This window comes from Hibiscus syriacus, unplaced genomic scaffold (genome assembly GCF_006381635.1).
Source record: "Hibiscus syriacus cultivar Baekdansim isolate YM2019G1 unplaced genomic scaffold, ASM638163v2 tig00111098_pilon, whole genome shotgun sequence".
In the NCBI taxonomy this organism is placed as follows: domain Eukaryota; kingdom Viridiplantae; phylum Streptophyta; class Magnoliopsida; order Malvales; family Malvaceae; genus Hibiscus; species Hibiscus syriacus.
Window position 1 is genome coordinate 341,345 of NW_024062983.1, and position 13,537 is coordinate 354,881.

The 13,537-nt window shown below is 33.0% G+C and overlaps 2 protein-coding genes across 2 annotated transcripts; one reads left to right on the forward strand and one right to left on the reverse strand.

The window, feature by feature from the left end:
• The first annotated feature begins 1,144 nt into the window (after positions 1-1,144).
• On the forward strand, positions 1,145-4,769 carry LOC120153026. The gene is made up of 5 exons (XM_039165055.1): positions 1,145-1,233; positions 1,333-1,476; positions 2,361-3,145; positions 3,546-3,974; positions 4,193-4,769. The coding sequence occupies exons 3-5, from the start codon at positions 2,365-2,367 to the stop codon at positions 4,372-4,374; spliced, it is 1,392 nt and encodes a 463-aa protein (XP_039020986.1). The 5' UTR covers positions 1,145-1,233; positions 1,333-1,476; positions 2,361-2,364; the 3' UTR covers positions 4,375-4,769.
• A 1,000-nt stretch (positions 4,770-5,769) lies between these two features.
• On the reverse strand, positions 5,770-7,120 carry LOC120153111 (lipid phosphate phosphatase epsilon 2, chloroplastic-like). Its single transcript, XM_039165109.1, has 4 exons — positions 6,678-7,120; positions 6,351-6,576; positions 6,157-6,230; positions 5,770-6,049 (listed from the first exon to the last, which is right to left on the reverse strand). The coding sequence occupies exons 1-4, from the start codon at positions 6,984-6,986 to the stop codon at positions 5,822-5,824; spliced, it is 837 nt and encodes a 278-aa protein (XP_039021040.1). The 5' UTR covers positions 6,987-7,120; the 3' UTR covers positions 5,770-5,821.
• Between the last annotated feature and the right edge of the window lie 6,417 nt (positions 7,121-13,537).

Here is a 13,537-nt window from a genome sequence, read left to right on the forward strand (position 1 = left end):
TTACGAATGACCAACAAGAAGACTTATTGTTATGACAATTGCATTGAAAGTGATTGCAATCGCTTCAACTATTAATAAATCAGATCCATGCAAAGAATAGATAAATGGTCAATCAAAGGGTGTTCTACATGATCAAACCTGCTAAGTCAAATGATTTAACGTGTCATGCCAATATTCTATTACTACATTAACACCGTTAACAACGAGTGACCAATTTGTTATAAATTGATAATGTTAGTGATCATTTTGTTACAAATCGATAATGTTCGTGTCTAATTTGTTACTTTTTAAATTGTAGTAGAAAACGAAAATTTACTCATACATTAATGACCATTATGTAATTTACCCTCATTTTATCCCTTACAACGGGCCGCGAGGGTATTATAAGCCCAATTACCCCTCCACTCGAGAGGAATATAATTTTTTTTTAAAAGCTAACACGTGTGCGGTTCCTTCTTAACCGTAAATTTTCTGGATTCCAAAAATGTTTAATTCATATATTTGTTGCTTGTTACATGAAGCTACTAGAAAACCCTTTCCTCAAATCAAGATTTAAAGATAATAGTTAATAGAATGGATAGCAATTAAAAAGACAATTATTATTTTTAAAGATTTAAAGTCCTAATATATTTGTATAAGTGTGACCACGTATAATTGTTAAACAATTGAAAGTTTTTCTAAATAGATATTATTTTATAATTAATTTAAATTAATTAAATAATAATTAATGAGAATTCATAAGGTGTATTAATATTATAGTTTAAATACAGAAACATATATTAATTTTGAATATGAATAAAAATTAGTCTTAAATATTAAAATATTAAAAGAAATATGTATAGAGAAATAGAGGAGTGTTCCCGTGGCTTAGTTTGGGCGCTGTGGGTCAATTTCAGTAGCTGAACATCTCTTTTAATTATTCGGCCGTGTTGCCCAAGGCTTTTGCAAAGGAAGGTTCACAAAAGAAACAGACAGTACCAAGAACCCATGAAAACGATGTCGTAGTGAAAACAGAGAACATTTCCCAACACTTTGGAAACCTCCCACCAACATCACAAACCCCCGAAATTACTCCCAATTTCAAAACAGAACCCTACATCCCATCCACCGTATAAGGTCAAATCCGACATTTCAAGTAGTCTCCCCAGCCAGGAATAGCAAAACAACGTCAGCGTTTTGAAATTTTCGCGGAGAGAAGTGAGGCGGTCTACGCGATAATAACTTGGGCAACAGGTTTTCTTCTTCTTTCTTTCTTTCTTTCTTTCTTTTAATTTTCTAATTTTCCCCTTTCAGAATATCAGGGAATTTCACTTTTTTCCCATGTCCTTACAGAAAATATAAATAATCAAAATTCCTGTCTTCACCGCACGCGCTCTGATCCGATCTCTTTGACTCCCACCAGTTGCGCCGCCGTCTCGACCGCAGCTCGAGCCTAGGGTTTCTTGTTGAAGGTTTATATCTTTTTTAGCGTATTAGGTAATAAATCTCGTGTTTTTTTTTCCTTTCATGATATTTTCGGTGTATTTTATTTTCTAGCTTTTGAATTAGCTGGTATTATCTTTGTTATATTAGGGATCCTTTGCGGTTTTATGTTTTTTCCTCCTTATTTTCGTTAATTAACTCAGAAGCGGAAATGATGTAATTTGTTTTTAGTTCTCGCATTGCTGGTCGTGTTCGGTTTATAATTTATTTTATTTTATTTTTTCATTTTTTGTAATTCATCTAACAGTCGAAGTAGGTAGTTGAATTTTGAAAATTTATAGGATTTTTTTAGATCTGTTTGGTTGCTGTTAAATCCAGAGGAAGACTCATGTGTTTACTTTTGTATGTTTCTGATACCTCTGTTTTTGGGTTCTCTTTTTCATCGAGTCATATTTTTATGGGAGCTCTAATTTGTGTAATTTGATATATAGTTTTTCATGAAGCAAATAAAATTATTTTAGTGTAACAGTATATCTGAAATGATGAGTAAATGTGTCTATATGAATATAAGATTGTTTGAGCTGTTTATTTTTTATTGTCACATTTTTTTCTGGTTGCTAATTGAGTGATTGGAGGACGGATCATACTTTTTTTTCGCTATGTTGGTTCAGGGACTTTGGCTTTAGGGTTTGGGTTGTTGTAATTAGCTCACAGTTCCATTAGAAGCTGGAGAAAAACATTGAAGTTTAGGTTTTAATTAGGTCATTCAAACAGACATTTAACAACTATGGGTGAATCTTACCTAGTTTACGGAATGTAGAATGTTCTCATATGTAGTAACAATGAGGTTTTCTTTTTTTCCTTTCCTTCTTTTTATTCTTCTAAGAAAATGATATGTCTGGGTTTATTGACTTCAGCTTTTGTTTTTGATAATCCAGAGCCATGCCAACGTTTTCTGCTGTAGCTTTGGATAGGTTGTTGGAACCTGGAACTTCAGAATCTGTTGACCAGTTTGGTCCTAATATGAAACCACCTTTGCCCAAGCCAAAGCTTGTAACCAACTCGAAGCTAGAGAGGAGGAACAGTGCATCAGTAATTGAAAGGAAGGTAAATCATCCCCAAATACCATCACCTGCTCTCTATGCCACTCCTGAGACAACTCCATTACCTGATTCACCAGCTTCGTTCCCTCCATCACCTTACATCATTAATCACAAGCGCCGTGGGCCTCGCCTTTTGAAGAGCTTTTCTGAAAACAATGTATCAACTCAGAAGAAAGCCACTGAAGAAAGTGAGGTTAATGGGAAGGCAGAGCTTATAGAAACCAAGTCTGTTGATCTATCTAAGGATGGTTCTATTAATTTTAGCATTCATGAACCTGATGAAGAGGAACATGAGAATGGTATCAATAATGATCCTATTAAAGTAGAGCAGGCAAATGGTTTCCATGCTAGCGCCATTCAAGATGAGAACATGAATGGTGTCCATGATGGTGAACTTGGGAGCAGTAATAAAGCAGTTGGAAGCAGCCAAATGAATAACGGTATGGCCAGTGATATTGATTCTCCAAAGCTTGTTTCATTGAAATTGAACAGAGGTGATGAAAGTGAAGATTTCTTTGATCCAAAGGATTCCATGAGCGCCACAACTAATACCGATGGTGATGATGAAAGTGCTGCAAGGCTTGGTACATCAGGGGTTGAGTTTTTTGATGCCTGGGATGGTATGTAGAGCTCTACTTTCTTCCGATTACTATCATGGATAACTGCATATGTTTAGATTTAGTTGCATGTTCTTTTTGGTGAAAAACAATTTTCTTGCATGTTGCTAATTTCTTCGTTTAAAACCTTGTGTATCTACTTCGAATGTGACATTATGATATGTGCTAGCCTTTGTTCAAATGTCTTGGTTATATTAATGGTTAACAATGAAAAGACCTACGTATATAAATCATATTATAATTTTTTCCATGTTAATGTGTGTCCAGTGTGTCTGAATGGAATGACACCTTCGTTGAAATATCGAGAACTATGAAAATTTTCCCATAGATACTGCTTAATTTCGAATAGGAATGATTTTGTGGTTGTTTTGGCAATTTTACTTCGATTTCTTGTTTCCTTCAGAATTATCCTCTGAGAGTGGTACACAGCCTGGCTATCGTGACACTGAAGCTGAAGTGCGAGAAATAAGATTGAGCTTACTCATGGAAATAGAAAAGAGGAAGCAGGCAGAAGAGGCTCTAAACAAGCTGCGATGTGTGTGGAAAAGAATGAGCCAAGAGTTGGGTATTGTGGGATTGTTACTGCCTGCAGATCCTATTGATATAACAGATGATGAACTGGTGAAACGGGCTGAAGAAATGAGGCAGCAAGCACATATTGCACGATTTGTATCATTATGTGTTGGAAAGGGCATTGCAAGGGCAGAGATGGAGACGGAAATGGAAGTTCAAATTGAATCAAAGAACTTTGAAATTGCTCGATTATGGGACAAACTACACTATTATGAGGCTGTGAATCAGGAAATGTCTCAGAGGAACCAAGAGTCTATAGGTGAGTGCTATATCCTAATTTTCTTTCATTTTGGTGACTAGTTTGGAAAATGTAACACATAACTTCAACTTGTTTCTTTAGTTTGATTCTCTTTGTTGAAATTTGCTGCAAGCGGGGGCTTTACACATGAATTTGATGCAAGCGGGGGCTTTACACATGAATTTGATGCAATTATGTTTATCTGATTCTGGTTTCACCAATTATTTTTGTTTCTACAGAGATGGCACGGCGGGAGAGACAAAGGAAGAGAAGGATGCAGAGATGGGTTTGGGGTTCAATTGCAACTGCAATTACCCTTGGGACAGCTGCCTTGGCTTGGTCTTATCTTCCAACAGTTAAAGGATCATCTTCTGCTGATGTTCCTCAAGCTTCAGATCCTGTTGATGATGTGGCCAAGTGATCATTACCTTAAAAATTTAAAGCTGCGAGAACCTGTCATTGTGGCTAACCAAATAAGATGCTTACGTTCATTTCCTGTGAATAGCAGTCGAAACTGCCATGAGCCGTCGGAGGATGTGGAGTACCATCCATAATAAATTCTGTGCTACTAATTGTTGCTTAGCTGGCTGTGAGTTGTTGAATTATCAAATTTATGTATCGTTATTTGTTAGCCCAATTTTGGCCTAGTGTGTGCGTAATGCACATAAAACCTTGTTGGATTTGTTTTAAAGGTCTTTTAGTAGATTCAGGCAGATATACTTCCTGTGCAGGACATTTCAGTGATAAAGCACAGCATGTGGGAATTTATTGACCTCCTGTTTATTGAATGAAGTTTGTTTGGGATTGTTCCAGCAACCGTATCTCATCTTTCAAATATGTAATGAGTTTCTACTGGATATGAATTCGTTTCCGTCAAGACAATATGGTTTTCTTTTTCTTGTTCGAAACTGCAAAGGTGAGACCGAAACAAAGAAATACCCCCAGAGGGGTTCCTCTGCGGCAGAGGAAAGTTAGGACGTAAATAAATCGAGTTTGAATGAATAAAGTTTTATTTGTGTTGTTTGTTTATTTTTTAAAGGGTGTTTATATTTGACTCGTGTTCGTTTAAACTTTTACCATCATATTTTTTCATTTATTTTTTAAAATATTTAAACTCTTATGTTTAATTTAATCTTTACTATCACTCTTATGTTTAATTTAATCTTTTACTTTCACCAATAGTTAAAATATATATGTAAAAGGGGAGAATTGGATTAATGGACTTTCAAATGAACTTTGTTCATAAATATAAATGAATTAAATATACTTTTATTTGCATTCGTTTGTTAATTAAATAAATGAATATTATAGGAACAGTAATCATTTATACTTCTAACGGAACTGACCAAGAAAGTGGACGAGGATGATCAGTATAGGAATAAATTCAGAAACAGATGTATATAACGAAATGCAAAACCCTAACAGCAGCAAGGAGCTAATCAGCAGTTAACATACAACAATCAGTTAGCAATTGGTTTTTGTAATGGCTTACAACCGAGACCAAAGACTAGCAGCTCGATAAGAGGTGATCACGCGAGATGCTTTAAGCGCAAGTCAAGTTGAAATGAGCAGATGCACCTCAACTCCTGAGTCTTCAGTTGCACTTTACAGTTCAACTGGTGACCATATTCATCTATTTGACGATTCATAAAGCATCTCTCTAGAAGTTTCGACATGGCATCCTAGTTAGAGTTACATTGATTTCTTACTTGGACAGCATTTTCGACAGCTACTAAACACTGAATCTGTTGTTGGAACTGTTGGGAAACATCATGACAGACAAATTGCCTAGGATGGGTTTGAAACTCTTGTTATGGGGAGTCAAATGACTTGTATTAATTGATCTTTATAAAACATAAATACAGAGTTCATCTTTCATCCTTGAACCAATACTGAATCACGTATAGGAGAAAGCCTAGGCCAAATCCAGCACAAGCCAGAAGAACAGTTACCCTTACCAACAACGAGGAATTGAATGCTTCCAAAACAACAGCATCCCACGATATGTACCACAAAACTGAGAAAACCAAACCTACGACAGCACCCACAAGAATTTGATTGATCGTATGAAGCTTTTGCGATGCTCGAAGCCATGACTGCAAACCAGAAATACACACACCAAGTTAGATAAAGTTTTTCACAAGCTTACAAACATCAAGTCTTTCTATTTTTCTAATTTATTTTTTAGGATGTGTGCACTTACAAAATATGAACCGAATGCCAGAGCCAGAACGGAGATGCTCACAGAAAGTTCATTAACTCCCAGCCATTCCAAAACTGTGAAACACCAAAAATGCATAATTGAAATATTATTCACTCAATTTCCTATATTGAAATGCCAAACTTGCAATCTTAATGCAAAGTGGGGGGATGGAAGAGTGTAATGTAAGGGTTTACTTGAAACTATAGCAAAGACGACAGTGAAGAAAATGGATTGGGCATGAGATGATGGCATCCCCGGGTCGGACTTAAGCCCGGCCACAGGCCGCTCCTGGTTCAGCACGCGTTTCAGCGCAACTGAGAGCAGCGCGTTCACAATCGAACCCATCGCCATCCATAAGGCCTCGGCGTCGTGCCTCCAAAGTATCACCCCACCGAACAAAGCCGACACCAACCACTTGCTCTAACATTTCCAAATAGCCAGCCAAAAAAAGAAAACCCACTTCATTAAACATTGAAAACAAATGTGCATCCTAATACTGGATATGAGATAAATATACTCACCAGACGATTCAAAGTGGACTCGAAATTTTGGACCCGTGTTGATCCGTCGATGAGACCTTCTTGTTCAACTTCGATCACTTGAATAGCATCGTCTCCGTCCCTGGAGTCCTTCAACACCGAAGTTTGAATCATAGTTCTTGAACGATCCCGCAACCCAATTTTTTGGGTCAAGATCCCTCCAAGAAAACTAGTTTTCCGGGTTCGTAGACAAAGGGAAAATTCTGGGTCAAAGGGTTTATAATGCTTGGGTGAAGAATTACGCTCGAGTTTAAAGAGCAGGGGCTGGAAAGGAGTTGAAATGGAAAACATGTTTTTGGGCGACGATGAAAGGAAATGAATTACAAGTGTAGATTAGAAGCATGGTTTTATTTAATGAAATTTGTGGGATTTCTGTAAAACGTGTGGAGTGTGGACAGGGAAGATGATGTTTCTTTATTAGTGTAATAAATGGATGAGATAATTCCAAGGAGATAGAACCCTAAGCTATGAAGTTCATTTAAAGAGGGGTTGGGAAGCACAGATAGATTCTAGACCTGATGCTTTCCCAATCATTTTGTCATGTCTCAAGGATGATGATTTTTCAATTATAATCTAATTGATTAAATTAAAGATTAATTGGATTAATCGATCAAGTAATTAGATATAAAATTAATTAAATATTAATAACTTTAAAAAAAATTAATATCAGTTAATTTAATTTAAATTGATTAATTAATCAAATTAAAAAAAATAATATTTAATATTTAATAATGTGACAAGATTCAATTACACTGTTTAAAATTATTTTAAATTTACATCATTTTATGACCATTAGATAAGAGATATTAAAAACTAAGATTAACAGTAAAAATTTAGAGGATATTCAATACAAAAAAATAAGTAATTAATTTCAGCATTTTATTTTTTTAATCTAACGATCCTAAAAAGATATAAAACAAAAAGAATTTTACATAATATAAGTAGATATTAACTCTTTAATAATATATATATATATATATATATATATATATTAAACTCATACTTGTTAAAGAATTAAGGTTCAACTATTTTTAACCTATTAAATACATTTAACTTCTTAAAATTTATAATAAGTTTTGATTAATTTCAAAGTTAATCGAATTAGTCGAACTTGATTCGCTTCAATTAAACAAATTAAAAATAATTCTATTAATAATGAATTTTTTTATTAATTTGATTTTAAATAATTCGATTAATCGTTGATTGTATATCCCTATTAAGGACGGGTATGGGTTGGGTTAGGTTGGATTTTCGGTCCACATGACTCGACCTAAAAAATAAAAATCCTTAATTTGATCTGAACCTGACCCAAAAAATATACATCTTCCATCCGACCCGAACCCGACTTGATTTTTTGAGATAAAATTTAAACTTGACTCAACTTGACCCGAAATAATATATTTATTAAAAAAATCTTATTTTTATTCAATAAAAATAGAGATTTAATTAAAAGAAAATATTATATAGAGGGGTATTATTGAAATTATCCCTAAATATACAATGTAAAATTATAATTTTTTCTGATTGAATCGAATATTTTTACTCTAAACCCAAACTCGATCCAAACCTGAATTTTTTAGAAAAGTCTAACTCGATCAAATTAAATCAGATTGAATTAAGTCAATAGTATTCGGATTTGAGTACCATGCTCATCCTTAATCCGTATCGCCCATCATCTCCCCCACGTTTTTCTCACATTTCATATGATTTTATTATAACCGACAACCATTTTATATGATTTATCATTGTTGTTAAGTATGAAAATCTCGTAAGATTATAAGAAATATACCATCATTATCTATAATTGAAAATATACTCAACTATCTCTTGAAAAACGAATATATAAGTTTAGTCGGTTAGTCAAATTGTTCATATTTATTTCATCGTATTACCTTAAATCACAAGTCTTAAAGTCACTACGAATAATCTCCTTCCTTTTACAATCTTTTCTTCCTCTTTTCTATATAGATAAGATTAAAATTAGATTAAAATTTATAAAAAAAAATATTATCTCACGAAAAACAAACTAAGCCTGCCGATTAATTTAATACCATTGATATCTCTTGCAAATCAGCACCATTTACTAGGTTTGAAATATAAAAATTAAAATTCATTTGCATGGTTGTTAAGTCACCACCATCAGCACTCTTTCCAGCCTTATTAATTGGACGTAGATGTTATAATTAAGAGATTTAATATCAAATCCCAATAAATTAAGGAAAGTTTAACGTAACTATTTATTTAGTTTTAAAATTTTTAAATTACACACGTCATTACATTATAGTTGTAATTTTTTTTTATTTTCAATAACGATATACTTAATAATATCCCTTTATTGACCATTACATGCAAAAGTGGGTCTCTATTAGACCTGTAAATAGGCCCATACGTGAAAAGGAGGCGACAAAGAGGCCTCATTTTCCGATTTCATATAGAACATGGGCTAACCACTTTGATCAGGGCTGAAACATGTAAATGGTCATGACCCATGGACTAATATCCACTGTATACAACACCATATTGGGCATCAAATTTGCAACCTTGGAACGCTTCAATGGCACCACTTTGTCTGATAATGTGCAAGAACAACGAATTTATGCTTTTCGGCTCTGCCCCAATTAACAAAACAAAGAATAAAAACAAAAGGAATCCATGAAAAGAACCTCAAGCTCTTCAGTGTTTAAACCGTATAAACTTGGGTCATTCAGCCCCAAACGTTGTTTTCATAATCTTATCCCTTTTACTAGATAAAAGGTATTTCGATTTATAAAATTATAACCCCATCCGACGGTCCCCTCGGCCCTAACTCTTAACCAAGGGTGTGGATTACATTTCCGTTGAGAGTCCGACCAACGATGCCGATGTTAGCGGAACCAAACTACGTGCAAAGAATCCAAAACTTTTTTTAGAGTCATTTTCGTCTCTGTTTTTCCTTTAGGTAGAACAAGTTTGAGTCTACATAATCCATGTTACCAAAGAGTTCTTGAAAACTTTAATAACGAAAGTGAAGCCTGCCTCCACTAGCCTTTACTAATATTCTCTTCATTGCATTACAGGTCAGACAGTCTCCCGCATTATATTCTTAAAAGAAAGGTTGAAATACATCTCAGGCCACTCAATTATGTAGTTGGTAATAACTAGGTCGTCGTTTTTTTAAGTATAATATAATCATTAACCATTAAATATTAAAAAATAGTGATGTTGTATAATATAATCATAATTTAAGCACTCAAAATCTATATAATTTATCAATTTCAATTTAATTCGAAATAATTTAACTGAATGATATGTTTGTAACTAAAATGAAGCGACTCATTTGATACTAAACACATAATTGAATGTTTTGTAGTATATTTTACCCTGAAAAATAATTTATAGAGAACATCATCATCATCATGAAAAATCATGGATTTCCTGAGAATTGAAGCAAAGAATCATTCAACTTTTAACCGAGGGCAGATTCCATGGAAACCAATTTCCACCATTGAATCCATCTCTTCAACCCTTTTCGATCGATCTTCCTTATCTCCTCGTTCTTTTGGGATAATCTAGATATTTTATGGAGCACACCTGGTTTGAAAATCCGAGTAACATACCTGGGGCATTGGAAACACGGAATAAATTCAAGGTGCAGAGCATGTGAGATACATGGAGAGCTCATCAAACATAATATATTTTTTCCTTTTTTTTAAAAAAAGAAAGAAAGAAGAAAAGGTCTGCTACCATATATTAGAATACATATAGATGGCAAGAACCAAGCGATCTCAGGGACGATGATAAAAGAATTGTTGTTGTTTCTTATATATATATATACATTACAAATTTAAAAAACAATTTTGCATGCAATTTGGAATAATTCAGACATTTAACTAATTTATTTATTAAAATGGTGTAGGATCAAGTACAATGTCTTGTTCAATAATGAAGCAGGAAATGATCCTTGTGGGGTATTCGATGATGCTCAATAATGAAGCTTTTCCTCCCATTAGCTTCGTTGACAAATTGCAGTTAGATCTGTAGGGTTGGATGGCCTAGACCTTGTAAACTTCACTTCACTGTCACCATTCATTTCACACAGATATTTTTATCAACATTGCATTACCATGTGCTAATATTTGTAAGAAATGCAGCTGAATCTTTAGGTGAGTTTGGTCCACATGTCAATCACGCACCAGCAAAGCCCCTAAGCACGGGGATGGATCAAGGAGCGGATAGGTATGGTTGTCGCTCTAAAAATTTTAAATACTTATATATTTTTAATATTTTTTGTTGAAAATCATTTTTTTCTCTTAAAATTTTGCAAGTTTATATTTCTATAAAATTCTATAAATTTACCTTCCTAACATAAAATTTTATATTCGTTTACCTAGACACAAAAATGTCAGATGAAGAAATGCTAAAACTACTAGTGATTTTCCCTATTTATTTTCGGCTTGAATGGGATAACACTATCATGCGTGACTTTCAGATCAAAATCATATTAAATGAGGGACCAAATAAAATATTTATATGTTTGAAATGAAAGGTCTCTGGCAAATTTTAGTCTTTCCCTCCTTTGGTTTTCAATCTACTGTACGTACACACAGACCAGTTTAAAATTCACCTAGCAGAATTCAGTGTCGGATATATAATATAATAAACACTTGGGGTATTTCATTCGTAAATATTGTTGCTTTTGCTCGTTTCTTTTTCCAAATCTCATTTTGATCCTCTATTCTTGCTAAATTTATATATTATCTGAACCCGAAATGTACGATAATTGATATCATAGTTATTAAGTTTGATGAAGTCCATCTACAAGCTTGTTTTTTAAATACAAAAAAGTGCAAATGTATAATTAAATGGGTAAATTTCATATTTGGTAACTGGACTTTACTCTCTCTCATATTCACTTACTATACTTTCAATTTTTCCAATTTACTTATTGAACTTTATAGATTAATTTTTTTGTCATTCCGCCATTAAATAATTAAACGATGTTATGACATGGTAGCTTACATCAAATGGCGTATCTTGAATTCCTAAAAAGATTAAATTTTAGACTAAAACGACGTCGTTTTAATTAAAATATTATCATATTGTCAAGTTGTTAATTATTTAACGGCAGACAAATAAAAAATACAATATATAAAGTTTAATGAATAAATTAAAAAAAATTGAAAGTATGATAAATGAAATAAGAGTGAAAATAAAGTTTAGTTACCAATCTTGTAGTTTACCCTAATTAAATCCTCTTTTTGGAATGGAAAGTCCTTCGACTTGTAGTTTAAAGGAGAGGCCAAATCAATGACGAGAACAGAAGGGAAAGAAGCTGCTATCATAAAAATGCACATAAAATCATCATGGGAAACCGATATACAATAAATTAATAAATGAAGCAGAACACAAGGAGGGAAATCAAGGTGAATAAAGTTCAATAAATAAGGTCATACATTATGACCTGTCTGACAATCCCAACCTTTTTTTTTTTTTTTGAAGAAAAAATTGGTGAAGTTATTAATTACGTTGATCTATACAGCGAGCAAAGGATGATAACTATTAAGTGGGTGGAAGAAATTTTATGGTGACAGTGATGAGATTTTCCAGGCACACGTGATTGCAAACAGAGATGCTACAAGACCTGTCATTCTAACCGAATTAGGTTTTAGGAACGGGGAAAGCTGCAATATCCGAATATATTTTGATGTTTAAATTAGAGGTAAGAGTTATATCCAGTATAGTTAAAAAACTTTAAATTATTTAAGTTGATGTTTTACAATTTGAAATTGAAGTCGAGTTGATTTTTTTAAAATTTTTATTTAAATTTAATTATAAATATTTGTTATATTGTAATATTATTTGATTTTAATTTAAGAGATTTTCTATAGTCATATATACAACGCAAATATATTTCTTCATATATATATATATTATATAAAGTCGAAGTACTCGGCTCGAACTTGAAAATAAATCCACTAATTACTAAAAATTTCAAGTTATTCGAGTTGTATTTTACAACTCGATTCGAACTTGACTTTTTTTAATCGGATCAAGTTTATAAAATTATAACTCAAAATCAATTCAAATCAAATTTTTTCACGTCAAATTAAATCAAAAAATCAATTTTTTAAATTAAATCGAATTTTGCTCTCCTAATTTAAACCGGAAAATATATTTCGAGTTATTAAATGTATGGCATTTCAATGTTGGACAACTTGCGATGGGACCTTAACGCATTCGATGCGTCGTGTTTTTGCTTCAGAATTCAAGGAGAAAACGTCATTTATGCATGGTGTTTTTCACTTCATCGAAATGTGATAAATGTCATGTTGTGGTTGGGCCGAGCAAGGAAATATATAAAAACTGAAGAAGGAACTCAACTATAATGTTCAACTCAATCGATTGATCTGTTAGGATGATGTATTAAGTCTCTTAAGTGATGTCAGAGGTTTGAATTTTGGTGTTTGTGAATGGAGTAAATTAAGTTGAAATGGTCGCCCTCGCCTATGCAGTACCCGATCTGGATTAATCGATTAATAGATCGGATACCAGTGATTAATTAAAAAAAATAACTTGTATAAATTTTAATAATTAAAATTGAGTTTTGATATATATTTATTTTCATGTATTTTTCGGATTATCTAAATAGATGTCCACGTGTGATGTACTTTATGGGCATGATATTTCTATATATGTTCTACTTCACGCATGCCTTAACCTTTGGGTTTTGCTTAAGATTTTTTTAGCTATTGCTAATATTTATTAATAAATAAATAGAAATAATTCCTAAATTACATGACTGTCGGTCTATATAAGCATTTCCTTAGGATGGTTCGGTTCTCCGAAAATAATACCTGGCTGCT